Source organism: Balaenoptera acutorostrata, chromosome 2, assembly GCF_949987535.1.
Source record: "Balaenoptera acutorostrata chromosome 2, mBalAcu1.1, whole genome shotgun sequence".
NCBI classification, from domain to species: Eukaryota; Metazoa; Chordata; class Mammalia; order Artiodactyla; family Balaenopteridae; genus Balaenoptera; species Balaenoptera acutorostrata.
In genome coordinates, this window is record NC_080065.1 from 174,115,548 (window position 1) to 174,141,703 (window position 26,156).

At 58.2% G+C, this 26,156-nt stretch overlaps 4 protein-coding genes across 4 annotated transcripts; 1 reads left to right on the forward strand and 3 right to left on the reverse strand.

The window, feature by feature from the left end:
• Nucleotides 1-1,284: 1,284 nt before the first annotated feature.
• Nucleotides 1,285-9,033, reverse strand: DDA1 (DET1 and DDB1 associated 1). Its single transcript, XM_007195499.3, has 5 exons — nucleotides 8,899-9,033; nucleotides 4,200-4,280; nucleotides 3,923-3,974; nucleotides 2,991-3,052; nucleotides 1,285-1,983 (listed from the first exon to the last, which is right to left on the reverse strand). Exons 1-5 carry the CDS (start codon nucleotides 8,899-8,901, stop codon nucleotides 1,873-1,875), a joined length of 309 nt encoding a protein of 102 aa, XP_007195561.1. The 5' UTR covers nucleotides 8,902-9,033; the 3' UTR covers nucleotides 1,285-1,872.
• A 1,144-nt stretch (nucleotides 9,034-10,177) lies between these two features.
• On the reverse strand, nucleotides 10,178-11,221 carry MRPL34 (mitochondrial ribosomal protein L34). Its single transcript, XM_007195500.2, has 2 exons — nucleotides 11,067-11,221; nucleotides 10,178-10,847 (listed from the first exon to the last, which is right to left on the reverse strand). The coding sequence occupies exons 1-2, from the start codon at nucleotides 11,138-11,140 to the stop codon at nucleotides 10,634-10,636; spliced, it is 288 nt and encodes a 95-aa protein (XP_007195562.1). The 5' UTR covers nucleotides 11,141-11,221; the 3' UTR covers nucleotides 10,178-10,633.
• A 1,791-nt stretch (nucleotides 11,222-13,012) lies between these two features.
• Nucleotides 13,013-19,970, forward strand: ABHD8 (abhydrolase domain containing 8). The gene is made up of 5 exons (XM_007195504.3): nucleotides 13,013-13,203; nucleotides 14,412-15,159; nucleotides 16,932-17,102; nucleotides 17,237-17,453; nucleotides 18,222-19,970. The coding sequence occupies exons 2-5, from the start codon at nucleotides 14,420-14,422 to the stop codon at nucleotides 18,390-18,392; spliced, it is 1,299 nt and encodes a 432-aa protein (XP_007195566.1). The 5' UTR covers nucleotides 13,013-13,203; nucleotides 14,412-14,419; the 3' UTR covers nucleotides 18,393-19,970.
• On the reverse strand, nucleotides 19,914-26,053 carry ANKLE1 (ankyrin repeat and LEM domain containing 1). The gene is made up of 9 exons (XM_057541027.1): nucleotides 24,931-26,053; nucleotides 24,701-24,853; nucleotides 24,149-24,254; nucleotides 23,891-24,035; nucleotides 22,904-23,641; nucleotides 22,595-22,772; nucleotides 22,148-22,307; nucleotides 21,910-22,039; nucleotides 19,914-21,648 (listed from the first exon to the last, which is right to left on the reverse strand). The coding sequence occupies exons 1-9, from the start codon at nucleotides 25,152-25,154 to the stop codon at nucleotides 21,476-21,478; spliced, it is 2,007 nt and encodes a 668-aa protein (XP_057397010.1). The 5' UTR covers nucleotides 25,155-26,053; the 3' UTR covers nucleotides 19,914-21,475.
• Nucleotides 26,054-26,156: the final 103 nt, after the last annotated feature.

Genomic DNA, 26,156 nt, shown 5'->3' on the forward strand with positions numbered 1-26,156 from the left:
GTTGACTGGAAGCAGGAGAGCAGCCTGTGCAAAGGCACAGAGGTGTGGGAAGGCAGGGTTTGGTGTTTGGGGGAACAGAGTGAGTAAGAGTAAAAGCAAGAGGAGTGGGTGGAGGCCGGCTGAGGGGCCTGTGCTGGGGAGACCACAGGGAGGCCATGGGACCCCTGCCCACACCGTGGACAGCACTGGCAGGAGACAACCCAGCCCCTCAAAGGGGAACCTGGGGCTAGGGAGGTGTGGGCAAGCCTCGGGGAAGGACAGGCTGAAGCCTGCGCCTGCCCCGCCCCACGGCCTTTGAAGCTGAAGTCCTGCCGTCTACTCTGCCACCAACAAATGGCGACACCACGCGCCTGCCCAGGGTCAAGCCAACCCCTGGGACTGGGGATTCCAAGCTGGTCTGAGAACCCCCAGGGACTTAGCCCTCCTCGGCACGACCACAGTCAAGCTGGCATTTCCTAAGCACCTGCCTTATGACCACAGGAACTGAATACCGCTGCACATGCGCCCAGAGCTGGGCCCCGCAGCTGGGCAGCTAATCCTGGAGCCTTCCACCCAGCAGGCACGGGGCAGCTCAGGCCGGAGCAGTCTGCCTCAGGCTGGGCCCTCCACGGTGACAACCTGGGGCAGGCGCCCCCTGCAGCCTCTGTGTCCCTCACGCCGCAGCCCAACCCTTCACCGCCCCCAACACCCCAGCCATCAGCTCCAGCACTCTGGCTCCCACTCAGGGCTGGGGGGGGGGAAGCAGCGGCATTCCCCTGGCCCTGTGCCCAGTGGTCAGGAACTCAAACCTTCTGCCTGGAACCCGAATGCCCCCCCTACGTCCCCGGGCTCAGCCCCAAGCCCAGTCCAGCTGGCTCCTGGGAGTAGCCGTGGAACCTGCCAACTGAGGGCACTGGGGCTGGGCGTCCCGCGGCGCTCCGCGTGCCTCCTCTCTGAGGGCGTGAGGCCGGGCCACCTGGGCTGTCTCCACAGAGGCTGGTGGGCATGCCGCCCTGCTCGCCAGTGTCATGGGCGTGGGGCCCACCACAGCTCCATCCTTGGCAGCACGGACCATCTCTCGGGGGTGTCCCGGTCCTTGAGGACACCTTGACGGCTGGGGCAGAGGGGCGGGTCCGGGCAGGTCTTGGCTCTGAGCGAGGTGGCCACAGCAGGCCCACGAGAGAATCCAGCTGGTCCTGGGGCCCCAGCGTTTGGGGGCCCCTCTCGGCTCCTCTTGGTAACGATGGGACGACTCTCAGTGGCTCCATCCTCTGGGGCTGAGGCACGCCGAGCAAAGACGCGAGGTCGGGTAGGAAAGATCCTTTTATTGGGGTGGACACGGAGCACGCACTAGTCCATGATAAAATGACTTAAGAGAAAGATCCGGAAGGGCTGACTTCTCCCCCTTACGCATGCTCAGAGCAAGGTCTGGGCACAGAATAGGTCCCGGTGGAACTCGAGACAAGGCAAGTCTTTAAGGCCCGAACCAGCCAGTGGGAGCCGGGAGAAGGGCCCCCACCCCTGCTGGCCGGCTGCAGCAGAGGCCTGGCTCTAGACCCTCGCAGACACGCTCCAGTTTTCCAGAGGAGAACTGGGGGGCAAGAGGAGGGGGAACTGGAGGGGGGGAGGTGAGTAACAATTGTTTTTTTAAAAGCATCTACCAACATCACACTACTGGGTCTGACGTCCCCTTTAACCATCGCTTGGTACATTTTACAGCATAAATAAAAACTCAAGGAAAATAAATACATCGGCTCCTATGAGGTTGGAAGTGGTGTGGACGGTGGGGCGTGGGTGGGCCGGCGGAGGGGCTGGGGGCGGGGCGCTTACACACGGCGGGCGGGCGGGCGAGGAGCAGACGAGACAGGAGGCGCCTGTGGGGGAGTGTGAGTCTTAAGTGTCCTCGTGCATGTCCGGGCTGTCGGTCCGTGCGACCTTGCGGGGCGGCGCCGAGCTCTCACCCTCGAGGTCCACTTGCTCCTGGTCTCTCTTCTTGGCGGCATTCTGGGGGGCAGGGGAAGCGGAGGGGTTGTGAGTCTTCGTGCTGGGGGAGCTCCTGAAATCTGAGGCTGGCCCTGGGGCTCCAGCACATCACAGCGCCGGGCCTGGAAGCGGGCAGTCGACCCAGGGCCCGTGGCTGGGCAGCCCCTTCTGCCCCCTGGACCTGCCCCACCAAGCCATGGTCCCCTGGGGACACCAGCCTGGGACAAGCACTTCAAGGAGTCACCACAACTCTCAGTGACCCCCACACAGCATTTCTCAGACACTCAGAGAAGCCATCCACCCTGCCGGAGGGCAAAGGGCACTCAAGAGCCACCCGGGGAAGCCCCCAAATTGCCACAGAAGAGAAAAGCATGCTGATTTGGGAAAACCTCCGTTTCTCCCTGGTGGGAATCAAGGCTTGTGGGGTGGGGGCGGCCAGGAGCTGGGGTTTTCTGAGCAGTCACTTCATCATGGGGTCCCCCTCCAACCTGGCCCAGAGCAGGTCACTGTCCAATGTTCACCATTATGGGGAAAAAACAATCTGACCACACGGCAAAACTACATGTGCAGATTTTCAAGAAAGAAAAAGAAAAAATATCCTGTCAGAAAGGTGGCCTCTTATGGGAAGGACAGGGGCGACGACTTTTCACAGCAGCTACGCATCCTAGTAGGGCCTGGATTTTTAATCGTGTGTACTTTTCATCATTGAACAAAGACTCCAAGTAACAACACTGAAGTCTATCTGCCACCAGGGCGTGCTCCCCACAAATTGTGGGGAGCCGGGCCTCAGTACAGCTTACCAAGCCCCTGCCTGTCCCTGAGCACTAGAGCCCCGTGGCCTCTGCACAGCCATTCCTCTAGAGCATTCTTCCTTCTCCTGAATCACCTAGCAAACTCTTATTCAGCCCTCAAGGCCCCACTCGAACACCCAGTCTCCCAGCCACCGGTGTCCTTCCGCTACTCAGAGCCCCCTGCTGGGCACCGTGTTCCTTCCCTGAGTCCCAGCACTCGAACCCCACGTGCCTTACCTTTTTGTCCCATTGCTGATGTAAGTAGCGCAAAAGAATGTTTGTTTTTTCTGTCACAATAACTGAGAAGGAAAGACAGACAAAGTTGCAGGAAGAAGCTGTGGGGAGCCGGCTGCAGGCGGCCCAGCCCCCATCCCAGCCTGCACTGCCTCCCAGGACGAGCTTACCCCTTCCTGGCCTCTGGGCTGTCCCTGCCCTGGGTGGCCTTTGTGTGACTCAAGTCACCACCCCCAACCCTGGAGGAGATTTCAGGAAGCCAAGCATTCTCCCTCCTGAGCACAGGCCACTACCATGAGCCCAAGCTGGCTGCCCTGACAGGGTCCCTGCTTCCCAGAGAGAGGCCGAGTCTTAAGCTGAGCTCGGATTCCACCCTCAGGCAGGGTAATGAGCCCCGGCATGCCAGGTCACGTGGGTGTTTTCCCAGACAGACCAGGAGCACAGATCCACATGCTGTGCCCCAGTGACCACAGAACGCACCCAGCAGAGTCCAAGATTTTTTCACGGTTGAAAGAAAACACCGTGACCACAATAAATAACCCTGAGATCCCCTTGCTCTGTAGGCTCCAGGCCTTTCCCTGCAGGTCCCTCTGCCTAGACGCCCCCTCCCCAAGCTGCCCACCCCAGGCGGGGCTGGGTCCCCCACCCCACGGTACAAGTCTCGAGACCTGTGACAGGGAGCCAGCAGGGGACGCCTGACTTGATGCAGGGGTGGGGGTGAGGGCCAGCGAGCGGCAGACGAGGGCCAGCTGGGGACCCTGCAGGGCTGGACGTGGATGCCGGCGTGGACATCAGGAGGGTCCCAGGGAAAGCCAGGCTTCCCGCTGCTCCCAAGGGCTGGGAGCTGCCCAGCTCCCCACAGGTCACCTCCTGAACCACCCTCTGGCCCTTCCCCTAGGCAGCCGGGATGGGACAGAACAACAGAGGCCACTTACTCTGTTCGGACGGGTACTCCCGAGTGGGCAGGTAGACTGAGGGACGTCGGTTCTGTGGGAGGGTTGGGAAGGCGTGGGTTAGGAGAGTAGACAGGTCTGGGGTCCCCTCACCCCTCAACTCGGCACCCGCCCTCCAATGCAGATCAAAAGACGTGTGAGGATTTCAAGTGGGGCTGGGTTTGGAGCTCGGCCCCTCTTTCTGGCAAGATCCCAACCTGGGGGCTGCACACGACCCCCGGCCCTTTCCCCGAGGGCAGCTCATGGCCCACGTACTCACCGAGGCTTTGCACACGGAGTCGGCATGAAATCGACTAAAATTGCTTTTGTTGTAGACAGGCAGTCCTTTCAAAAAATCTGCCTAGAAGACAGGGAAGATGGTAAGTGAGAAATCAGGCAGTAGGCTGGGCCACCCCCGGAGCACCTGTGACCGGGTGGGCGACCTACCGGGCGACTTCCGGTTTCCTTCTTTCTGTTCTGTCATTCAAGTTTTCTAGAACTCACCCTTGAGTTGGCCACCTGATGTGTCCACTCTTATGACCAGAACAAAGTAACCAACCCCAGAGTAAGGGTATGATCTCCCACAGGGTCCTCACAATAAACCTGTCACCAGGCAAGGAGCGGGGAAACCGAGGCTCAAACAGGACAGGACACTTGCATCAAGTCAGGAGCAAGCAGCGGGGTGGGGAGCCGGACCCGGGCCCTTCCAACTGCAGACCTGTCCTCTGTGCTAGCTGAATACTGAACTCGTGGTCTCACCTCCATTTATGCACCTTTGATAGAGCCTGGGATGGAGACTTGTCCACCCTAAGAAACACTGAGGGTCCATGTGACAGTACATGGGGGTGGGGGAGCAGGAGGCTGGGTGAAGGGGAAACGGCAGCTGGGACACAGGGGCTGCTGCGACACAGGACCCGAAGCCTGGGGTCAACCGAGCTTCCGAATCCTGAGAAAACTCAGAAACCCAAGTTTCAGTGTGTCAGTGCCAGCTTTTTTCTTTTTTCTTTTTTTTGGCTGCGCCATGTGGCATGTAGGATCCTAGTTCCCCAACCACGGATCGAACCCGTGTCCCCTGCATTGGAAGTGCAGAGTCTTAATCACTGGCCCACCAGGGAAGTTCCAGTGCCAGCTTTTTAAAACTGGCTGAGCTTTTCAGCAAACACTGTGTGGACCAGGGTTGGCTCGAGGGCTGCTCCTGGGGTCCCCACATCCAAAGGCTGCCCTGTAAGGGGAGAATGCCTCCCAGTGGGGGGAGGGCCAGAAGCCTAAAGGAAGCAGGCTGGCTCCTCCCTGCCCCCGCTGCCTGGGGCAGGGGTTCAGGCACCAGAGGTGTCAGGCCCGCAAGGTGCCAGGGAGCCAGCGACAGATTCATTCACAGCTCTGACTCCTGGAAAGTCATTTTTCTCTGACGCTCTGGCACCAACTGGGCAAGGAAGGGAGAGAGCTCTGGAAGGGGAAGACCCTGACTCTGGGTGGAGGGCAGGTCTCTGCCACAAGATGGGGGTGAATAAAGGCCAAGGGGAGCTGTGTCCGCCTCAGGAAACTGAGGCACAAGAACCCCGGGGAGGGATGAAGGCTGAGAACTTGGGGCAGGGAGTGACTTCCCAGCAGAGCAGGAGGGCAACGTTGTCGTCAGGCCCGGAGAGGGAGAGCTGGGGAGGACCAGGGATTTCCCAAGCTGGAGTCACCCCATCATACAGACGAGGAAACTGAGGCAAAAAGATCACGTAACACTCACCTGAGGTCCCCCAGCCCCAACGAGAAAACAAGGAAGCTGACTGAACCCAGGTTTGCCGAACCTCAGAGGCCAAGCTCCTGTTCTGTGACGCCAGTGCCTCTGCTTCCTGCCTGAAAGCCGAGGGCTCAGAGCCTACAGGCTACGTGAACCCTCCCTCCGGTGCTCCATCGCCATGCCTGACCCAGGCGCTGCGCTCTCGGGGAAGCCGCTGTTCAGGGGATCCCCCACCACCCTCTGGTGCCGGCGGAAACAGGCGTCCTCACCCCTGTGGGGCCCAACCCCTTCTCTGCTGGGCCCCAGCAAGACCCTAGCGGGATGGGTGAGCCAGGGGAGCTGGAACGTGGATGGGCCTCCTGCTCCCAGCCAGGAGGTGGCCCTCACATCTGGGTGACCTACGGCCCCAGAGCCAGCTCCGAGTCCCTCAAACCTGCCTCCCCTGTCCCAGGACCCCTGCCTCAGCTCAGCCCCAGACTATGGGGCCAGCTTCATCCATCCGGCAAGGTGTTCTCAGGACCCAGCTGTGTGGTGGGCCCCACACCAGGCACCAGAGCACTGCGGAGAGCTACAGCAGACCTACTTCTGGCCCCAGGGAACAGCCAGTGCATGGGGACACGAGTGTGGGTCAAAGAGCCATGCAGTGAATGCAGAGTGGCCATGAGGACAGGGCACCACAACATGCCATGTGAGGCCCATGGCAGTGGGGGGGAGGGGGTAGGGAAGGCTGGCTGGTCTGGGGGATGGGGAGGACTGCCCAGATGCAGTGATGCAGGCCTGAGGCCTAAAGGAGAGGAGGGCTCCCCGCCCCAACTCAAACCCCTCCGCAGCCCTGGCTCGGCTTGGCCCACGCCAGCCTCCTGCCACACACCTCCTCAGCCCGTGCCACCCTCCAGGAATGTCCCTCCGTCCCCCATGTGGGAAACACCCGCCAAACTCTCCAGCCAGCTCAAAACACCCCCTCCCCCTTCCCTCTCCCCACACCTCGGGAGCCTCTAGCAGGGAGCCTCTGCCAGAGCCACGCTCATACCCCAACGAGGTCATCTGTTTACACATCCAGTTCCCTCACTGGACTGCCACCTCCCTGTGGCAGAGGGCAGGGCAGGGCTGGCTCAACCCTGGGTCCCTGACAGGGCTAACATGGGGCCGGGCAGCAGAGTGGTGAGAGGTTCCGAAGCCCCAGGCCTGCACTGAATCCTGGATGGGCCCCTCCCTGGCTGTGTGACCTGGGGCAGGTGACCTCCCAGTCTGGCCGCCCCAGTTGTGAACCGAGTTTACAAGAGGGACCCCTCCCAGGGTTGTTCTGGGTTTCAGTAAGACAACACAGGGAGAGAGCTTTGCCCAGAGCACCCCTGAGGGCAGCTGTTAGTATCAATGCATGTATGCTGAATAAATGAATGCAGACAGGGCATGGCCAGTACTTCCTGTCAGCTAAGCAGGAAAACCAGGCCTCAGACACAGGGAGGAATCCTCACCTCAGCCAGACAAATCCTGGCTACAGCTGGGCCCAGAAGCTGTCCATTGCCTCAGCAAACACTCACTGAATATCTGTGTGCCAGTCCCTTTGTGGGCAGCCTGCCAGTGACCCAATCGAAGCAAGATGAGGAAAAGAAATGGTGTGCAGAGAGAGGAGGCATGGGGGCCTCCTACAGTCAGGAAGGGACCCTCTGAGCAGATGTATTCACAGGAGGAAGAGCAATCCAGGCAGGAGTAAGAGGTGCAAAGACCCTGGGATGGCAGGGACTGAGTGTGAAGATGTGAAAACAAGGCCACTGTGGCTGGAGCTCACAGCGGGGAGGGGTGAAGAGGGTGGAGGTGAGGTCACAGAGCTGGGCAGGGACCTTGGAGGCTGAGGGGGGGAGGTGGGTTTCATTGGGGTTACAACAGGAAGCCCCCAGACTGTTTTGTAAGCTAGATAGTGGTATTATCTGATTGAGATCTTTAAAAGCTCCCTCTGGTTCTGGGTGAATTACAAACTGCCAGTGGAGCAGGATGGAGGCAAGAAGACCAGGGAAGAGGCTGGAGCAGGTGTTCAGGCGGGAGGTGGCAGTGCCGGGACCAGGGTGGGGAGCTGTGGACAGATTCAGAATTCGTTTTGGAGGCAGAGCCAACAGAATCTTCTTAGGAACTGGGAGTGGACAATGAGGTCGCAGCGAGGAGTCAAGGACAACACCCAGGCTTGGGGACCCACGTGCTAGGAACCCACTTACCACTTTCCCATATCTTTCCTGACAAGAAGTCTTTTACCTATTCCCCACCACATCCCAAGGACTATGGCTTGTGGGCTGGGACCCTGAGTCCAGGAACAATGGGGTTTGACTTGCCCTGACAAAAGCTTCCATCACCTCTGTCAGCCCTGGGGATGCCAAAGAGTGGAGGGAATGAAGGGGGCTTCAGCCCAACTGTGAGGCTGTGTCCCACTTCACAGGTGGAGAGCCCAAACCCCAAAAAACCACCAGACCCAAATCCCAGGATGAGTGAGCGGCCCAAGGGGGATTTTAACCTCCCAAAAAGTTGGCATTATCCCCACTTCAAGATGAGGAGACAGCTGGGAGGGAATGTCACCATCCCCGAGTCACCCAGCTCATCTGTTGAGCGTTCACTATCCCAAGCCCTTTAAGACGTCAGTTCCCCAAATTATCACAACCCTATGAAGTCTGGACTATTGCTACCCTCATTTAACAGGGATAGGGCCTGGTGACTGGAGAGATGAAGTCGCTCCCTCTTAGAGCTGGTCGGGACAGGAATGTTGGAGGTGGGGTCAGGGCTCTGGGGGACCAAGGCAGTTCGCGATGTCGCACTTCCTTTGGCGATAAAGCCCCGCATGTCACGATGTCAAGCCCCCTCCCCGCCCCGACGCTCAGGCCGGCCTCCCAAACCTTCCCGAACAGGAAAGGCCCAGGTCTGGCACCCGGAGGACGAGGCCTCAGTTGGGGGTCTCGGGGGACCCCATCCCCACCCCCCCAGGCGATTTCCGGGGGAGCCGCGACCCGGAAATGAATGAGTTGTCAGGGCCTGGAAACCTAGATAGGGTCAGGGGTCGGAGATGGAGCCAGGACGGGGTCAGCAAGAAGCTCACAGCAGGGTCCGGGGGGGTCGAAGGTGACAGGTCAGAGAGAGGGGCGGGGCCGGGCCCGAGGGGGCCGGCTAGGGCGGTGAGGGGCCTCGGGGGTTACTGGAGGTGGGTGGGCCCGCGGCGCCATTTTGTCGAGCGGAGGGGGAGTACGGCCCCGGCGGTCACCCTCACCATCTTCTGTTTCCTCCGTCGCCGCCTCAGCCACCGCCTCAGCCGCCGCCACCACCACCACAGCCGCCTCCTTAGCAGCCGCCGCACAGTAACTTCTAGCCACGGCACAGCCCACACTGCTGGTGCGGCCGCCCTTCAGTCGTTGGTCCGCCCTCTGGCCCTGCCTCCAAGTTATGCGGCCTTTGCGCATTCCCATTGGCCAGATCCGGCTAAGTCACGCGCCCATTGGTTGCCACGCCGCCTCCCTTCGTGGTCAAGTTCAGTTGAGAGAGCAAAACCCCGCCCGGGACTTGCAAGTGAAGAGCAGCGAAATCCGGAAGTGGGCGGAGGCCGCGCCCCCAAAGCCCCTTGGGATTTGTAGTCTGCAACACCCGGAGGTCCCACCGGTCTCTCTAGCGTTTGCTACGCTTTTTCATATGGTGGCTCATGGGGTTCTCACAGCAGCCTCGGAAGGATAGGGACCCACCGTTACACTCCCAGCCTCCTCCCTGGGGTCCCAACCTTAGGCTTCGGCATATCTAAACTGCTCCCACACTAGCCGCTTGATATCTTTAAGCTGACAGAGCATTTTTGAAACACTTCCCTTGGCTCCCCAGTATCCCAAGGATCCAGTCCCGCCTCCTCGGTCCCAAATTCTGGGCCCCTCCGGCCTCCTTCGTCCACCTTTTATCCTGACCCGTCCAATCCCTCCTCCCTTTGGGCCCTCCCAGACCCTGCCACCTTCTCTAAGAAGCCTTCCCCGACTGCGTTCTTCCCAGGGCAAAGTCCAGTGCCTCCTTTGGGCTCCACGGTCCTCACAATCATCCTCCCAGCCCTGACTCCACTGTGTCCAAACTGCCTGGGTACGAATCAAGCCACCGCCCCCCCCCCCCCACCAGCCTGACAGCCTGGAGAGAACAAGAACTTATTGAGGAAGTACCCAATAAGTTACTAAGTGGAAGCTACTAAGTATTATTACACCAACATCACAGCAAAGGAGAAATGAGCATCTCATTTTAAGGATGGATCCGCTTTATTTATTTTTTTTGGCCGCGCAGCAAGCAGGATCCTAATTCCCCAACCAGGGATGGAACCCGCGCCCCTTGCAGTGGAAACGTGGAGTCATAACCACTGGACTGCCAGGGAAGTCCCATTTTATTGGAACCAAATGAACCTCAGAGAGCTAAGATCTTGCTCAAGGTCACAGAGCCCGTCCCCAAGGGGCAAGTGGAGGATTCAAACCCCTCCCACCTCTCCACAAGCCTTCCTAGAACTGTGAGAATTGACATTTTATAATAAGACAAGTGAAAATTTGAACATTTATTAGATTTTTAATGACATGAAGGAATTGTTTTGTTTTGTTTTGTTTAGCTGTGAAAAGCTTTGTGAATATGTATTAAAGGGCCCTTATCTTAGAGAAGTGAGTTCTGAAATATTTACAGAAGAAATAACCTGATGCCCGAGATTTGCACCTCAGGAGAGGGCAGGATAGGTTGTGGGTAGAGCTGTGTACTGGGTTACAAGGGCGTTCACTGTACCATTCTGTGGACTGATGCACATGTTCGAAATTCTTCCTAATTCAAAAGCGTAAAAAGGCATTTGGCAAGGTCTGACTTCCCACTCCCTCTTGCAGTCTAATCCGACAATTCTTCCCCTGGGCCAACCCCGAAATCTGAGGATTCATGTCCGTCCGAGTCCCAGTCGTCAGCGAGGAAAAATGCTTTAATGGGGGGTCCAGCCGGTAGCGTCGCGCTGCTCAGTGGCTCAACGATTTTCGACCCTTGTGCATGCGGCGAAGAATGACCTGGACGCCGTTTGGCTTGCTCAAGCGCCGGATCCAACCATGCTTGTTCTTGCGCTTGATGTTGCTCGGCTGATACTCGTTCCCGCGCGCCTTGCCCCGGGTCTGCTGCACGGCGGGGAGTCCCCAGGCGTCGGGGAGCCCCAGCCAGGCCCGGGGCTGGAGCCACCTGCCGGGGAAGGTTAGAGGGGGCGCTGTGTGACTTCTGCGTGGCGCCCAACCTCTCCGAGCTTGGGCTTCCCGATCAATGCCGGAGGGAGCCTGGCAGCAAAAGGCGCTCGAGGAGTTTGCAAGGCACTGGAAGGTCATGTGGTTGGTAAACAGCTGGGGCCAGCCCCCGACGCCGCCCTTACTCCCAGGTTTGGGAAGGGGACCCCTGAGGACTCACCTGCCACCCCAAAGCGCCGCTGACCTACTGACTGGCCCCAACAGGCGACCCACCAATCTGCTCGAGAAAGCCATGTCCGCCGCCGGCACGCCGTCCGGTGGCAGCTATTCCAAAGCCCACAGGTTCCGCAGCTGCGGAACGAGGACTTCTGGGAAATGCAGTTTCTTCTAGGCGGAGCCCTCATTGCCGCGGGAGTTGTAGTTCTACGTAGGCGCACCGCATTTTAGGCGTGAGCGTAAATGACCACAGGAGAGTGTAGTTCTTCTTGTGGACCAGCAGGTGACAGGCGAACGGCGCCTCCTCCGCATGCGCGTGCGTACAAGACATTATGTCCCTGGGTCTGCTGGGAGTTGTAGTTCCTTCTCCTGTAGATCTACAGAGGGTACCCTGGGGTGACGGCGGCGCAGCTGGTGGCAGCCTCAGGAAACGGCTGGTTGAATTTCCCACCCCCAGCAGGAGCCACGCAGACGGCACACGGCTGGAAGCTTTCCTTTAGCCCCAGCCAAGTCTCCACCCCTTGGCGGGGAGCCCAGGAGGTCTGAGTTGGTGTTGGCTGGATGTCCTTGGGGTGGTCATTCAGTTTCTCAATCTGCAGAACTCAACGGTTGCAGGCTTGCCCTTGGCGGTGCCCCCGTTCAGGCCCTATTTTTCTAATACTCATATCTGAGCCCTCTCCCTTCTTACACACCCTCTACGGCTCCCCATTGCCCCAGGGAAAATATCTGGCAGGCATTTGAAGCCCGCTCTCGCCACACACACACACACACACACACCCTAAACTTGAGCTACAACCTCTTCTGCCTGGTGCTCCCCTAGTCATCTTTTTAAAATGCTCCTCAGATACTCTCCTTTCCCCAAGTCCTATCCCTCCCTCTGGCCCAACACTGCCCCCACACAGCTCTCCCCAGACTCTCCCTGAAGCCCAGGGCGCCCTCAAGGGCCAGGCTTGCAGCTGAGTCCCTGCAGGCACCCCAGCATCTCCCAGCCTGGGGAGGGGGAGGGGAGTTTTTTCTGCATTAATAAACTGTAGTCTCCCAGGAGCACCCTGAGTGGGCAAGAGTGGGTGGCTGGACCTAATCCAGCTCTGGCAGCAAATTCCAGGGGATAGGAGTGGGGAAGGGATGATTAACCCCTTGTCCTCTGAAGCCCATCCTACCTGCACCATCATTTAGCAAACCGCTACAATACTACAGCAGTACAATAATAATGCCAATAATGTATGGAGCACTTTCCCTGCTGAGCAAACTCATGAGGGAATTAATTCCATAGAGAAATAAATGGAGTCTCAGGGAAGGGACTTGCCCAAGGTCACATATCAGCAAAGGGCAGAGGCTGGATTTGAACCGTGGGCTTTCTGGCTCCGGCTGGGACCAGGGTCACCAGTTAAATTGGCCTATCTGTGAAACTCCAATTCCTTAATTACCCATAGCTCCAAGATATCTGTTTAATGGTTTAACGAATTTAACAATTTGCAGAACTTGGAATCACACAGCCGTGGTTCCAAGTCCCATCTCTGCCCCCCAGCTTGCCTTGTGACCTTGTGCCATTTATGAGCCTCAGTTTCCCCACCTGAAATTGCAAAGATCTGGGAGACTGTAGAACGGAAAGGTCAGCAGAGAGAGAGGGGCATGGGGGCTCCGTTTGGAGGGGACAGGGCAGTCCGGAGGCAGGGGCTAGCCGAGGAGATCCTCTTTGCAGACAGGAGGGGCCCGGAAGACCTCAGGTTGCGACCCCTTCTCGGCGGTCAACCAGGCCCAATCCCTCCCTCCACCTCCGTAAGCCTTGAGGGAGGCGGGGCCGTTGCCACAAGAGCCCGCCCTGATCCCGGAGTTGCCGCCTCTGATTGGCAGTCTAAGTAGGCCAGGTCATTATGCAGCTGCGATTGGCCGAGGCTCCAGTCAGTCGGCGCGCGGTCCCGCCCCCCCCCCCCCCCCCCGCCCCGGGGAGACACTTAAAGGGCTGTCTCGCTAGGCGGTAGCGGGATGTCCCCGCACTGACCGCACTGGGCTCGCGCCCGCCCGCTTAAACGCGCCCGGCCCGACCCCGCGCCACCATGTAAACGGCGCCCGCAGGCGGACGCCGGCTTCTCCGCCCGGGACCCCTTTGCCCTGCCCCGGGCCCCAGGGCCCTCGATGAGGTGAGCAGGGACCGGGCCGTGGGAAGGGGACACTGAGGCCCCTGGGTCTTTCACTTTGGAGGGGGGGGGGTGTCCACAAAGCCCTTAGGAAGCCGCGGAGCCCCAGTGGCCTCGACCCCGCCGCAGGGTTGACGGGCACCCAGGAGGCGGGGGCCTGGCTCTGTGGAGGGGGTCTGGCGTGGCGCATCTGCGCCCCCTTTGGCAATCCCGGGTTGGAACCCCGCCGGAGGTGGGGGGCGCGGCCTGCTCCCCCTTCCTCAGCAAGTACGGGCCACTGCAGGCCGGGTGTTCGGCGTTCATTATCCCCGCGGAGCCCAGGATGGGGACGGGGAGGGCTTGGTCCCATCACCAGGGCCTAAACAATGGGGGTGCGCTGCGCGGGTATCCCCCTCGAGTTATGTAACTGCCTGCAGTTGCCATGGACACGGAGTGGGGGCCGTGGCCCAGGGACCGGGATGGAGGCCTGGAGGCCCCCAGCCAGGGCTTTACCTTCTCCATCCTCATCTCCACCACTGGGGGCTGTGTGCCAGATTCCTCAGAACCCAAGGTACTGAGCAGTGGGGACAGAGCACCTTCTTCCCAGAGTGTCTGAGCCTCAGCTTGTAGGTCTGTGAAACAGACCCATTGCACCCATGGTCTTGGGGAGTTGGGCAAGGGCTTCTGGAGCTCAGTCCTGAAACCCCTCTCCCAGGGTCTCACCTTTCAGAAGCCAGGTTTAGAGGCCTGGAATGGGGGCTCATTGGGATCTGCACCTTTTTAGATGCCTTTGGAGCCCTCAGGATATGCTGGTTTAGTGAAAGTGAATTAAGGAAACAGTGCATGAATGAATGAATGGACGAATGAATGAATGGGTTTAGGAAGGCATAACTGTTATAAACCTGAGCTGGAGGGTTCTCAAGGATGGGCCACATTTGCCACAATGTCCCCTCCTCCGGGAAGCCACCCCCAATGAATGCCTCTTGGTGTCAGCCACGACCTCCTCTCTAGGATAGACTAGGCTGGCCCAGAAGGGTGGCCGAACGCCACACAGGCACTGACCAGACAAAGCATCTCAGTGCGTGGCTGGTTCTGGCCACCCCCAAACTGGAGCCTAGATGGGGCCTCGCAGTGCAACTCACCTGACCCAGGTGTGGGGAGTGGGTGCTATGGGAGTGGAAGGCTCCCTGTTTAGATGGCCTCTGACCTGGCTGTCACGACCCCACTCACAGGACACACCATGCTGACCGGGGTGACCGATGGGATCTTTTGCTGCCTGCTGGGCGCACCACCCAATGCTGTGGGGCCGCTGGAGAGTGTGGAGTCCAGTGATGGCTACACCTTTGTGGAGGTCAAGCCTGGTCGCGTGCTGCGGGTGAAGCATGCTGGACCCGCTCCGCTCCCCACCCCACCTCCACCACTGTCAGACGCCGCCCAGGGGGACCAATCTGGCTTGGTCCACTGCCAGCGCAGAATCACCGTGTACCGCAACGGGCGGTTACTGGTGGAGAACCTGGGCCGGGCACCACGAGCTGACCTCCTGCACGGGCAGAACGGCTCTGGGGAGCCACCAGCCGCCCTCGAGGTAGAGCTGGCTGACCCAGCGGGCAGCGATAGCCGCTCGGGCCCAGGCAGTGCTGGGAGTGGCAGTGGCGGACGACGGCGGCGAGCCCGACGCCCCAAGCGGACCATCCACATTGACTGTGAGAAGCGCATCACCAGCTGCAAGGGCGCCCAGGCCGATGTGGTGCTCTTTTTCATCCACGGTGTCGGCGGTTCCCTGGCCATCTGGAAGGAACAGCTGGACTTCTTTGTGCGCCTGGGCTACGAGGTGGTGGCGCCCGACCTGGCCGGCCACGGGGCCAGCTCAGCACCCCAGGTGGCCGCCGCCTACACCTTCTATGCACTGGCAGAGGACATGCGTGCCATCTTCAAGCGCTATGCCAAGAAGCGAAACGTGCTCATTGGGCATTCTTACGGGTGAGCCAACACTGGGGTGGGGACGAGGGTGAGGGGTGGGGACTGGCAGGAACTGGACACCCACTCACAAAATACTGATTTCCCTTCTTGAAAAATCCCACTAACATCTGCAACAAAATAGGGATTCCTGCCACCAATGCTATTGTTTCACATTGTTTTAAAGCAGTATCTCAATCCCTGAACTATTGACATTTTGGGTCAGGTAATTCTTTTCTATGAGGGGCTTTCTTGTGCACTGTAGGATGTTTAGCAACGTCTCTGTCCTCTACCGATTAGATGCCACTAGCACAATGGTCTAGTGATGATCATGACAATCAAAAATGCCTTCAGATAGTGCCAAAGGTCCTCTGGTAGGCAGAATCACCCCTAGCTGAGAACCATTGTCTTCAACTAAGTTCAAAAATTGGTTGCTCTGGAGACCCCAAGGGCTCCAAGGAAAGACTAATTGGAATCCCATAATTTTTGTTTACAAGGGCACAGGTTGCTATAATTCACTCTTCCTTAAAGGGGTGACAGATAATACCACCTATCATTTAGATGAGAGCCCACGCCATGGAAGGTTCTGGGCCTGGGTGCCTGATCACTGCCAAGTGGTACCATTCTGTCCTTTACCCAGGAGGAAAGGCAGGATCTGATCAGCCAGCCAGGTTGAGAACCACTGTTTTAGCAGTTGTAGCCCATGCAACTAGACAAGAAAAAGAAATGTTACATAAGTTTCCAAAAGAAAGGAAGCCAGACTGGGAAGTAGCATAGCTCCTATTTGCTTATATGAAAACATACCTCAAAGTGGATGCTTATGCTAAATGATTCCTCCAATTAAATGAGCACCCACCTGTGGAAATTCCTGTGACCCCATAACAATGCTATGAGGTCAGCACAGTTACTATGTCACAAATGTGGAGATGGTAGCTCAGAGAGGTTAAGCAATTTGCCCAAGGGCACACAGTGAGTCACTGGGACAGTCAAGTCCACCTGACTCCTGCTTGTATCCTGTCCCTCTTTTCAGCAAGGGTTGGCAAACTTTTTCTTAAAGAGCCAAACAGTAAATATTTTAGGTTTGCTGGCCATAATGGTTGATCTCTGTTGAAACTTCACATGTCTACTGTTGTAGAAAGAAAGCAGACATAATTGTAAACAAATGGGCATGGTTTTATTCTAATAAATCTTTATTTATAAAATATTTTACACATTTACAAGATTGTAAACTTAAGTTTACAAAAACAAGCAGCTAGCCCACAGGCCATAGTTTGCAAAAAAACCTTTGCTTTAGGGGGAATGAGGAGAGGTACCTGCACCCTTCCACCTTGCATAAGGCAGGCAGATGTGCCACACCCAGGGGCCAATGAGAGAAGATCCTTAATGGGAAGGGATACGCTGGAAACAGGGACCTTCTCTGAGAAGCCAAAGGGTTTGTTTAATCAAATAGCTTTCCTAACACTTGGCAATAAGTAGTTCTTACTCCTTTGGGGGTTATGATGACTTTGAGGATCTGATAAAAGTTCTGTATTTGGATCCTTTCTCCAAAAGAAAAAAAATCCACCCTCAACACACACACACACACACACACACACACACACACAGTCTCACAATTTCAGGGCATTTGAGATGCCCCACCCATCCCTCACCCCCATTTGGTGCCCATGGACCCCAGGGGAAGAATCTTGGCCTTCAAGGATATGCCTCTGGATGAGGGGAGGGCATTAACCCCTTCACTGCTTGTATCCTGCTGACCACTGCCCTTCAACCCTCCCCACCACCCACCCATGGGGCAGTGTCTCCTTCTGCACGTTCCTGGCGCATGAGTACCCCGACCTGGTGCACAAGATGATCATGATCAACGGCGGGGGCCCCACGGCACTGGAGCCCAGCTTCTGCTCTATCTTCAACATGCCCACGTGCGTCCTGCACTGCCTGTCACCCTGTCTGGCTTGGAGCTTCCTCAAGTGAGTGAGCTGGCCCTGCCCTGGCATCTCCCCAAGGTGGATGGGAGGGGAAGCTATATGGCTGGGGCTGGCATGGGGGCACCTCTGGTGGCTGAGCTGGCATGAGGGCTCCAGCAGTGCCTCCCCACCCCCAGGGCTGGCTTCGCCCGACAAGGGGCCAAAGAGAAGCAGCTGCTGAAGGAGGGCAATGCGTTCAATGTGTCTTCCTTTGTGCTTCGGGCCATGATGAGTGGCCAGTACTGGCCCGAGGGCGACGAGGTCTACCATGCCGAGCTCACCGTGCCCGTCCTGCTCGTCCATGGCATGCACGACAAGTTTGTGCCGGTGGAGGAAGACCAGCGCATGGCTGAGGTATGGCACTCCGGCCACCACACCCTTCAAATCCCCCTTGCACAGTCCAGGGGGACTCTGCCTTGTGCTCCAGCCCCAGGGACGTCAGAGCTTAGATGGAGAGTCAAAGGTGGACTCCAGAAAGTGGGGCTGCCTTGGACAGGTGGTAGGTTTATGTGCTGTCCCCACTGCATGTTAAAAGGCACTCTTCATGGGACTTCCCTGGCGGTCCAGTGGTTAGGACTCCGTGCTTCCACTGCAGGGGGCACAGGTTTGATCCATGGTGAGCGAACTAGGATCAGGGCTCGAGCCTGTATCCCTTGCATTGGCAGGCAGATTCTTAACCACTGCGCCACCAGGGAAGTCCCTGGAGAGATTTTAAATTGTCACACTGTGGCGGGGGAGTGGGATGCTATTACTGGCCTCTAGTGGATCGAAAGCCAGAGATGCTGCTCAGCATCCTACAGTGCATGGAACAGTCCCCATCCCAGAGAATGATCCCACCCCAAATGGCATTAGTGCCCGGGTTGAGAAATCCTGCTCTGGACATATGGTAGGCACTTAATAAACGGGGAATGAATGAATATCCAGTTGGGCTCCAGCAGGGTGACAGGCCGTCTTCCAGATCCCCCTTGGGTGGAAGTGGAGGAACATAGGGTAGATTGCAAGAAGGACTTCCTGATGTTGGAGGCCATGCATAGATGGGGGGGGCGGGGGGCGTCCCAGGGCAGCCTGGCCCCGAGCTCCGTCGTCCTGTCTCTGCCTGCCCTGAGCCCGCGTCCTCCGCAGATCCTGCTCCTGGCCTTCTTGAAGCTCATCGATGAAGGCAGCCACATGGTGATGCTGGAGTGTCCGGAAACGGTCAACACGCTGCTCCACGAATTCCTGCTCTGGGAGCCCGAGCCCTCGCCCAAGGCCCTGCCCGAGCCCCTGCCCACGCCCCCAGAGGAAAAGAAGTAGCCGCTGAGCTGGCAGGGTAGCGCTTAGTGAGCCGACGAGCCTGAGGAGGAGCCCGGAGCCGGAGTTGGGTCTGCCGCGCGGACCACCTACCTGGGCGGGCCGTTCGCTCCAGCGGGCGGGGTCAGGTCAGGGAGACGCCCCCCAGGCCGGCTGGGCAGGACGTGACGTTCGTGGGAGCCAGGTGGACACACCGCTCTCTGCTAGTCCTGCGGGACCCATCGGTTTTTCGGGGCCATAGCCGGGACCCCCGCGGAGGATGACCTTGTACAGAAGCCCCCTACCCCACAACGCCAGGGCCGAGGCAGGCCACCACCCCGCTCTCTGTCTTCCGTGTTCGCCGTGCTTGATCCTGGGAGCCACGAGCCCCGCAGGGACCCTCGAGACCCCGCCCCAATGCCCGAGACCCCTTACCACCCCCCCCATTCCTCGGCGCTGGGAGCTACTGTGGCCCAAGGAGGGAGGGTTTGGGAGGGGGCTGGCACCACCGAACCCGCACATCTCAACTTGTAACTCAATAAAAAGAAGTGACAATCTGAGCCTCCAGGCCTGTGTTGGGTGACCGCAGCGCGGGGCCGCCCTGAGCCTCAGTTTCCCCAAGTGCAGACTGAACTGAGTCGAGTGCCTCCCCCTCAGGGCTGGCCCACAGAGACTTGAGGATGTCGGCCGTCCAGGCTTTCTTCCCGAGTTCCCCCCCCCTCCTCAAAATGCAGGGGCTACTTGGGCAGTATTTCCAGAGCAGAAGGCAGATAGGGGGTGAGCTCCCCGTCCCTGGAGGGGAGGAGGAGAACCAACTGAGGTCCATGCTGAAGTTGAGGTGAGGATCCGAGGACGGTTGCATCTGGTTACAGTAGCCATAATTGTGTCAGCTGTATGCAAAGCCCTGTGCTGAGTGCCTGACACCCATAGGTTCATTGAATCCCCTTCACTCCACACCACACAGCAAGTTAGTACCTCTTACCGTCCCATTTTATCTTATAACTTGGTTTTGAGTTGCTTTTGTCACGAAGATGATTTTTATTTTGAATCTGTCTTTTTTTTTTTTTTTGAATCCAGATTTCTCTGGATTTCCCTGCTCCATGGCTGTGCTCTTGGTCCTCTATATTTTATTCTAATGTATGTATATCTAGGTTTACCCGTGGTTTGTGTGCCCGGTGGGAGATTTGTCCCCTCAGTTGCTGCACCTTTGGTCCTTTCCCCACTGGTTTGTGAGCCCACCTTTAATTTAAACCAGGGGTTCTTACAGGGGCACTGTTGTTGGTTGACAAATTCTGGAGATATGTTTGATTACCACAACTGGAGGCGGAGGTGCTCCTGGAATCTTGTGGGTGGAGCGCAGGCATGCTGCCTGACACCCTACGGTGCACAGGACGGCCCCCACTGCAAGGAGTAACTTGGTCTCAAAAGTCAGGAGGGCCAAGGTTGGGATACCCTGTGTTTTAGACAAATCCCACCTCTTCTGGGCCTCTTTTTTTGGCGGGGGAAGGGATGTCTCTGGATTCTTTCTGTTTGTGTATTCTTGGGAGATGGCATGCTGTTTGGTTTTTTTTTTTTTAATAAATTTATTTATTTTTGGCTGCATTGGGTCTTCGTTGTGGTGTGCAGGTTCCTCATTGTGGTGGCTTCTCTTGTTGTGGAGCACGGGCTCTTAGGCACGCGGGCTTCAGTAGTTGTGGCTCACGGGCTCTAGAGTGCAGGCTCAGTAGCTGTGACGCACGGGCTTAGTTGCTCTGCGGCGTGTGGGATCTTCCCGGACCAGGGCTTGAACCCATGGCCCCTGCATTGGCAGGTGGATTCTTAACCACCGCGCCACCAGGGAAGTTCCAGCATGCTGTTTTAATTGCTATCACTTTATCAAGCACCTACTTGGTGTCTGGGAGAATTCCTTGTCTTACACACGAGGAGAGGGAAGCTCAGAGTGAGGTTTCTTCAGCTCAGTTAAAATGGTAGAGCCCAGGCCCACTCCAGAGACAGGAACCCTAATTACCATAGCAGCCAGAGTAGCCAGGGGCTCAGCAGTGGAGGCCTGGTGGCAGGTGGAACCTTAGCCCACCCCCTGTAGGACCTGGTTCTCTTGAGCCACGATGACAGGCAGGTGACGAACCCAATGAGGCAGCGGATCTCACCAAGTCCCTAAACCCACTGGACTGCTTTGAAGAAGCAAGTTCTGGAAAATTTAAATGATCCTGCCACCACCTCGCCAGGATAGTGGCTTGGCACTTACTGAAGCTCTTTGCATAAAGAGCAAAGAGGTTAGTGATGGGGTTAGGGATCCCATTTTATAGTGGAAGAAACAGGTTCAGAGAAGCAACAGCAGGAGGCTCCAGTCACACAGTGATGCCAAGGAGGGCTGGCGTCTCATACCCACACCGCGATGACCTCCCCAGCTCTGCCCACCCCTCAATACACAAGTCGGTACCTCGAGAACATCCCCGGTACCTCGAGAACATCTCGACACCCGCCGCCTTCCCCCAGAGACTTTCCGCCTGCAGGGCCGCCTCTGGCTCAGTAGGGCTCTGAGCCAAACACTTTACCCCATGACGGTTTAATCAGATTTCCTCAGTGACCCCCTGAGGTAGAACCTCGCACTTTCCCCATTGTGTACAACTGAGGACAGTGAGGCTCAGACAGAGAAATTGCTGGTCCAAGGTCCCACAGCTGGGAAGCAGCGAAACCTAACTCTTGAGCTGGGCAGATTCCCTTCATGTCGCTGAGGAAGCCCCCAGCCCAGCCTACATTGTGGGTCCCCTGTGTCAGGGAGATAAAAATGGACTCTGTTTGCCCAAACAGGACCAAAGTGCCAAAGCATTGGCATGTTTCAAAGCACCAGAGTGTTCCAAAGAACCTTCTGGTCTACTTGTTCTCCTCTCACATCCCCTTATTCTCCACCCATGACAGGGAGCTCACTACCTCTCCAGCAGTTCCATCTGTAATAAAGTCCTCCCTCAGCCCAAGGGAGAGATTGTCCTGCTGCTCCCCCACCAGCCTCCTGCAGCTGGAGATGGGGGGCTGCTCTCAGCGCGGGGAAGCTGGAACATTCAAACACCCTGATCTCGACCTAGGCTGGATGGCCAGTTCCCCAGTGCTCAGCCACGGGCCTGGATGTCCTGGGGCCGTAGCTCTCGCTCACCCTCAGCCAGGAAGACAAGGAGGGCACGGTGCAGCAGATGCACCCCCAAGCGGCGGCGCCGGGTGGGTGGCCAGCCAGCCACCACTCCATAGCAGTGTCCTTGCTTCTGGTTGGTCAGCGTCTGGATCCCTGGGGAGATTAGGGGTAAGGTCATGAAGGCAGCCTCCAGGAACCCCAGGCAGAAGTATGTGCCAGTAAACCCACTGGGTATTGCCCTCAAGCAGGGATAAACCAATGGAGCAAAATCTGTGCACGTGTAGGTACATAATTGGTGCTCAATAATTGCTCATTGAATGAATGAACAGCCCTGAGGGGCAAGGGGTGAGGGAATCAGTAGATCAAGTGCCCTTCATGTGACCCCCCCCCCAACCCCACAAGCCAGGCACCTACCTAGAGCATCCACAAGACATGCTTCTCGAGTGTAAGCCTCCACAGCAACCACATGCTGGAAGCAATGCAGGGAGACAACACCACGACCACTGGCCCAAATGTCTAAGATCTGGCGCACCTTGGGGCAGGCCTGGGGGGAGCCAGGGAAGGGTCAGAGGTCTGCCCCCCAATTCCCTCTTTCCTCTCCCTGCCCGCAGCTGTGCCGCCCCTGCCATGAACCTGGTCCTTATCCTCACACCTGTTTTCCTGGCCACCCTCGGTGGCTAAGGGCCTTCCAGAGGTGGACGTTCGGCCGGGCCCGTGTTCCCTTGCCCACGTAGAAGATAGCATGGACAAAAATCCGAAGGCATTCAGCCAGTGTCAGTGAGGAGGCTCGGGCTGGAAGGTTCTGAGTCTTCCTAGATGAAGTAGGTGGCTCAGAGAGGGAAAAGTGACGAGAGTCGCCCCAGAGACAGTCTTTAAAGACAGAGCAACCCATGTCCAGTGACCCCTGTTTTATAAAAGGCAGGGTGGGTGGCTGTTCGCCAAGGACACTCAGCAGCTTGAATTGGATCCAATTGCCTTTTATAGATAAAGAAGCTGATGACCAGAGAGGGCCAGTTCCCTTCCTAAGGACACACAGCAGATAAGAACCAATCTCAGAATTTTCCAGTTCCCACTTCTGGGTCATTCCTGTTCCAAGTACCTGGGGTCCAGCAGCAAATATGTGAAGCTGGACTTCATGACCCCCTCCCGCCACCGTCTGGTGGGTTCTGGCCGCTCAAACTGCTTGGCAAGTGCATCCTCATCTGCCTGGGCATCTGGGATACAGCCGGTCCACAGGGCTTTGGCCAGCTCTGGGCTGTGCCCTGAGAATTCTGGGCCTGGGAGGGGAAACTGAGTCAAGAGAGACAAAGGAAAGGGTGGTTCCCAGAGATGAAGGGAGAAGTAGGTTGCACTGAGAGCCACGGGTCTCCGAGGACTCCTGGAGGCTCCTTGGACTCTGGATACTAACCAGGAGCAGCCTGGGCTTCTTCTAGTGGTCGGAGGTAGTACGGCCGGGTGAAGGACGTGATGGTACCGCGGCTCTTGCCAAGTGCCCGGAGCCCTTGCAGCAGCTCCAGGTCAGACATGGTGGGGTCCGGTGGGCACTGGCAAGAGGGGATGGGGTCCCTGCCACCTGTGGCGCTCGCCTCATCCTCTGTCAGCCAGAGGGTGGCCACATCACTGTCGAGGGACAACTGGTCATCTTTTGGGATGTGGAAGTCAGAGGGTCCAGGCAGTGGTTCCCAAGGGGCACTATGGGCTGGGCTCCTGTCTGGGAAGAACTTGGGGGAGGGGGAGGCATCTGGCAAGGTCAGAGTCAGGGCCTGCAGACGGGCATTTAGTTCTGCCTCCCTACCCTCCACGAGGGCTCGATGTTCCTGCTGTGGGGTACCCGAAGATCTTGGCACCTTCTGGGAGGGTCGGACACCAGCCCAGGGGGACGTGTGGGCGGTTGGGTCCTCAGCTCCAGAGGCCTCAACCGCGGTGACAAAGGAGGCAACTGAGCTGCAGTCCCAGCGCCCTAGGGGGGACTCCAAGCTGCCATCTGTGTCAGCAATCTCAGGGTGGGCAAGGAGGCTGGGGGGTCCAGGGCCAGCCTCCAGGCTCATGTCCTTGCCATCACCTCTGCCCAGTGTTGTGGAGTCCAGTGTCACACTGGGAGGTCCAGAGGGGCTGGTATTCAGCCCCTTTCCCCAAGGGCCTGGGCCTGGAGCAGGGGATAAGAGTGGGAGTCAGAGAGGAGGGGAGGAGAAAGTGAGAGACAAAGATGGAAGTCAGATCAGACAGAAAGAGGCGGCTGCAATCGCAAAGAGGAAGGACAGAGTCGGAGGCAGAGAAACGGACCAGAGACCCTGGTCATGAAACAGAAACAGTGGGAGAGCGTGGACGTCACACACAGAGACCCGCAAAGCTAGATCAGAGGCTAAGCACCCCCAGCCGCACAGGCACCACTCACTGCCAGGCTTTGGCTCGGGCTCGGGCTCCTGGGGGTCTGCCCGGGTCCGTGTCGGGGTCCTGGTCCGAGCCTCCAGCTCCCGCAGGACACGCACACAGTTCTGGTGCCCCTGCTGCTCGGCCAGGTCCAGAGGCCGGAGTCCGTCCTGCACGGGCGCGGTCAGCAGGGGGCGCCCTCTTCCCTCCCTCTCTTCCTCCCTTCCTTCCTCTTTCCCTCCCTCCGGGTTCGCCCTGCTACAAACAGCGCTGGGACCCCCACCTGGTCGCGCAGCGCGGGGTCCGCTCCCTGGCTCAGCAGCAGCTCCAGGCCGCGGCGACAGCCCCAGGCAGCGGCCACGTGCAGCGGCGTCAGCGCCTCGGCCGATCTGGGGCAGGAGAGGAGGAGGGGTCAGTGGAGGAGGGAACTCGATCTCCGCCCCCACCCTCCGACCCCCCGCCCGGGGCCTTGGCTCTCAGCCCCCCATCTCCGCCCTCCAGCCTGGGACACCACACTTGGAACCTAGATCCTGCGCCCTTGGGCCAGGACCCAAACCTCTGCTCTCTGACTCTAGAGCGCCTACCACCAGATCTGAACCTTTGATCCCCATTTGGCCTCAGCGCAACCTCATACCTCACCCTCGGTCTGGTACCCTGCCTCTGCCCTTGGACCCTCAAGATCCCTCCCCAGATTCCCCAAGCTCCACCCCCGGGCATTGAGGCCGCATCCTTGAACCGTGGGACGCCCTCTCCAGGACTCCCAGGTCTTTCCCTCGGACTCGGGAGACCCCTCTCCTTCGCGGAAGAGCTGCCCGGAGCCCAGACCCTGCCTCACCGAGTGTTGGGGTCCCCGCCTCGGCGCAGCAGGGCCTCGAGGCAACACAGACTCCGCGGGTGCTGGGCTCTGGCCGCCAGGTGCATGGCCGCCGCGCCATCCTCGAGCACCAGGTTGGGGTCAGCACCACGGCGCAGCAGCTCCTCCACTGCCCTAAGGACTGAGGGTCAGAGTGGACCGCGACACTCGCCCCCTACCCCTGGCCCGCCCAACCCGTGCCCTGCCCTCACCGCAACTCCTCCTCCCGCAGCGCCGCCCGCAGCCGCCGCGCCAGGCCTGTCGCCGAGCCCATGCCCCAGCGGTCCCCCAGACCAGCTGCCGGGCCTGTCGATTTCCAACTTCCCGCGGCGCCCTTGTGCGCACGCGCCGCTCCGCCCCTCGGCCCGGGTCCCCGCACCTCGGCGCAGTGCAGTGTCCCCAGCCAGGCTGACCCGCGCCGCATTGTCGTCCACATCTAGGTTCAGGAGCTCTAATGCTGGCCCGAGCCTGCGACACCAAGTAGTGCCCAGGCAGGGCTAGGGGTAGCCGATAAGGGCCCGGCAGGGTGGAGGTCGTCGTGTGTGCCGTTATCTCTCAAAACCCCGTAAACACTAACACAGCCTGCTGGAAGGGGTGGAGCTACGCTCCCGGGGCCCGATGTTGCCCACAAGGCATTAGGTCTTCCGGAACCATCTGCCGAGGCGGCCTCCATTAGCGCACGCAGCCCTGATAGTATGTTAGGCTTCAATTAATAGCTCCCTCCTGCAGTGGCTCTGTGTTGCCCATTTTCAGTTCCGCGGAGTCGTGAGTCCATTACTTTGGAGCCCTGGGCCTCTTAGGGCTTTAGTTTCCCCATATGCAAAATGGGAGAATAATCCTTTCCAGGCTGGTGTGAAGTTGAACGAGGGGCCTGGCACACAGGTGCCTAATAAATCTTCATGGGAAGGAAAAGCTGTTTCTCGATAAAGCTATTTTCGTTTGATAAGGAACTGAGAAAACCTAGCTGGTAAGCTTTTTTTCACAATTGCTCATCATCCAGTAAGATGGCTGAGTGATGCACCTGTTATATCTGTCTCCCTTCCTCTGGGGAGCACCCACACTATTTCCTGATGGAACTATAAACCTCCCTTCCCAGAGAAGCTTGATGGAGTCCTGGCCAATCAGAGTGTACCACAGCTCTGGCCCATGACTAGCCCAATGCAAGGTTACATGACCTAGGCAAGGCCAGTCATAAGGGGTGCTGGGAAAGCCCTCACTTCACCTGGGTTGGGATTTGGGGAGCAGTCACAGCCATCTCACCCCTTTCCACGGGTTGGGAGGAAAGCAGGGCACACTGAACACCAACCATGCAGGGTATTTCAGCCCTCCCCAGTGGCAGTGTCAGAGCACCTGGATACAGCAAAGCCTGAAGCTGCACCATGGCTTCTTATCCACAAGAACCAAGCCATTCTCCTTTCTGCTCAGTGGGTGGGTTTTC